At 8.4% G+C, this 4,211-nt stretch overlaps 1 protein-coding gene across 1 annotated transcript in view; it reads left to right on the top strand.

The window, feature by feature from the left end:
• LOC129943292 (probable cyclin-dependent serine/threonine-protein kinase DDB_G0292550) overlaps window positions 1-2,848 on the top strand; it is a gene marked incomplete at its 3' end in the record, with an annotated part of 7,232 nt that extends 4,384 nt beyond the window's left edge. The window contains exons 3-5 of the mRNA XM_056052617.1: window positions 395-766; window positions 815-1,081; window positions 1,385-2,848. Coding sequence (XP_055908592.1) covers window positions 395-766; window positions 815-1,081; window positions 1,385-2,848 — 2,103 coding nt within the window. The remainder of the gene's footprint in view (window positions 1-394; window positions 767-814; window positions 1,082-1,384) is intronic.
• Window positions 2,849-4,211: the final 1,363 nt, after the last annotated feature.

A 4,211-nucleotide genomic window follows, 5' to 3' on the forward strand; every position in this document is an offset into this window, starting at 1 on the left:
TAATAATAATAATAATAATAATAATAATAATAATAATAATAATAATAATAATAATAATAATAATAATAATAATAATAATAATAATAATAATAATAATAATAATAATAATAATAATAATAATAATAATAATAATAATAATAATAATAATAATAATAATAATAATAATAATAATAATAATAATAATAATAATAATAATAATAATAATAATAATAATAATAATAATAATAATAATAATAATAATAATAATAATAATAATAATAATAATAATAATAATAATAATAATAATAATAATAATAATAATAATAATAATAATAATAATAATAATAATAATAATAATAATAATAATAATAATAATAATAATAATAATAATAATAATAATAATAATAATAATAATAATAATAATAATAATAATAATAATAATAATAATAATAATAATAATAATAATAATAATAATAATAATAATAATAATAATAATAATAATAATAATAATAATAATAATAATAATAATAATAATAATAATAATAATAATAATAATAATAATAATAATAATAATAATAATAATAATAATAATAATAATAATAATAATAATAATAATAATAATAATAATAATAATAATAATAATAATAATAATAATAATAATAATAATAATAATAATAATAATAATAATAATAATAATAATAATAATAATAATAATAATAATAATAATAATAATAATAATAATAATAATAATAATAATAATAATAATAATAATAATAATAATAATAATAATAATAATAATAATAATAATAATAATAATAATAATAATAATAATAATAATAATAATAATAATAATAATAATAATAATAATAATAATAATAATAATAATAATAATAATAATAATAATAATAATAATAATAATAATAATAATAATAATAATAATAATAATAATAATAATAATAATAATAATAATAATAATAATAATAATAATAATAATAATAATAATAATAATAATAATAATAATAATAATAATAATAATAATAATAATAATAATAATAATAATAATAATAATAATAATAATAATAATAATAATAATAATAATAATAATAATAATAATAATAATAATAATAATAATAATAATAATAATAATAATAATAATAATAATAATAATAATAATAATAATAATAATAATAATAATAATAATAATAATAATAATAATAATAATAATAATAATAATAATAATAATAATAATAATAATAATAATAATAATAATAATAATAATAATAATAATAATAATAATAATAATAATAATAATAATAATAATAATAATAATAATAATAATAATAATAATAATAATAATAATAATAATAATAATAATAATAATAATAATAATAATAATAATAATAATAATAATAATAATAATAATAATAATAATAATAATAATAATAATAATAATAATAATAATAATAATAATAATAATAATAATAATAATAATAATAATAATAATAATAATAATAATAATAATAATAATAATAATAATAATAATAATAATAATAATAATAATAATAATAATAATAATAATAATAATAATAATAATAATAATAATAATAATAATAATAATAATAATAATAATAATAATAATAATAATAATAATAATAATAATAATAATAATAATAATAATAATAATAATAATAATAATAATAATAATAATAATAATAATAATAATAATAATAATAATAATAATAATAATAATAATAATAATAATAATAATAATAATAATAATAATAATAATAATAATAATAATAATAATAATAATAATAATAATAATAATAATAATAATAATAATAATAATAATAATAATAATAATAATAATAATAATAATAATAATAATAATAATAATAATAATAATAATAATAATAATAATAATAATAATAATAATAATAATAATAATAATAATAATAATAATAATAATAATAATAATAATAATAATAATAATAATAATAATAATAATAATAATAATAATAATAATAATAATAATAATAATAATAATAATAATAATAATAATAATAATAATAATAATAATAATAATAATAATAATAATAATAATAATAATAATAATAATAATAATAATAATAATAATAATAATAATAATAATAATAATAATAATAATAATAATAATAATAATAATAATAATAATAATAATAATAATAATAATAATAATAATAATAATAATAATAATAATAATAATAATAATAATAATAATAATAATAATAATAATAATAATAATAATAATAATAATAATAATAATAATAATAATAATAATAATAATAATAATAATAATAATAATAATAATAATAATAATAATAATAATAATAATAATAATAATAATAATAATAATAATAATAATAATAATAATAATAATAATAATAATAATAATAATAATAATAATAATAATAATAATAATAATAATAATAATAATAATAATAATAATAATAATAATAATAATAATAATAATAATAATAATAATAATAATAATAATAATAATAATAATAATAATAATAATAATAATAATAATAATAATAATAATAATAATAATAATAATAATAATAATAATAATAATAATAATAATAATAATAATAATAATAATAATAATAATAATAATAATAATAATAATAATAATAATAATAATAATAATAATAATAATAATAATAATAATAATAATAATAATAATAATAATAATAATAATAATAATAATAATAATAATAATAATAATAATAATAATAATAATAATAATAATAATAATAATAATAATAATAATAATAATAATAATAATAATAATAGTAATAATAATAATAATAATAATAATAATAATAATAATAATAATAATAATAATAATAATAATAATAATAATAATAATAATAATAATAATAATAATAATAATAATAATAATAATAATAATAATAATAATAATAATAATAATAATAATAATAATAATAATAATAATAATAGATTAATAATAGAAAAGATTATATATTATTATATGAATATCATAATATTGTTTGTTTATTCATTTATTATTCTATTAAGGGTAGAAAAGTAATCATATACAGGATATGATCCTTAATTTCGTATAACACATTGCAAAAGGTTTGTTTGGAGTGAAAAGTCACAAATGAAAAGAAGTATTGGGATGATATGCATGCTTTTATCATATTCATCGCTAATAGTAGATTAATAGAGTTTTTCCCCGCATTCATTCATGCAATTAACCTTATCATAAATTTGTATTGTTGACAGTTGGGATATTATCGGTGTAAATAAGGAAGCAGTTGAATAAATGTATGTATTGCGATCATCATGAATGCATATTTTAATTGTCGGCATTCCATCCCTATAGATAAAATAATGTGTTGACCTTATCTGAGAGAAAAAAACTAATTAGTTTTTTCTCTCTGACATTATTGACATACATTTGTATTCCGCAATAAAAATAACTCTTGGAACATTTTTCAGGATTTTAATGATAAGGGACATTGTTTGATGCTAGCAAAGCAATAGATAAAGGAGATATATCCCTATTAGACAAATGAATGATATGATCGTTGTGAGGTATTAGGCTTTTGTTACACTAATTATTGCCTCAATTCAGGAAAAATCCTAAAGCAATAGATAGCGATGGTCAAGTCCTATTAGTCAGATGAGTGACATGATGGTAACGATGTATCAGGGTCTTGATATATCAATGCACGTATTATAATCGTAAATTTTAATTTCCGGCATTCATCCTTATAGAAATATAGTGCTAACCATATTTAAAAACTTTTAAAATATTTTTATTTCCGTTGACTTTAAACATCCTCAAATTTTATTATATTCAAAAATTCTAAAGCATCAGATAGAGGGGTCAAGTTCTATTAGTCCGATGATTGACATGATGCTATCGATGCATCAGGGATTTGATATAACAATGCAAATATCATAATCGTAAATTTTAATTGTTTACATCCATCCTTACTGAAATATAATGTTGATCCTATTAGATTTTTATTTCTGATGACTTTTAACATCCTTTAAATTAATTGAAAGTGTTCTACGAAAATCAGAGTGTCTATGAAAATGTGTGGATTGTAAAGGTCTGCATACAAATACTTATATTTTGTATGTGCTTTTTTTTGCCCCATTTTTTTTTTTTTGTATAAATACTTTGAGCATTATCATCATAATCATCAGTTTAA

The sequence above is a fragment of the Eupeodes corollae genome, chromosome 1, assembly GCF_945859685.1.
Source record: "Eupeodes corollae chromosome 1, idEupCoro1.1, whole genome shotgun sequence".
Lineage (NCBI taxonomy): Eukaryota > Metazoa > Arthropoda > Insecta > Diptera > Syrphidae > Eupeodes > Eupeodes corollae.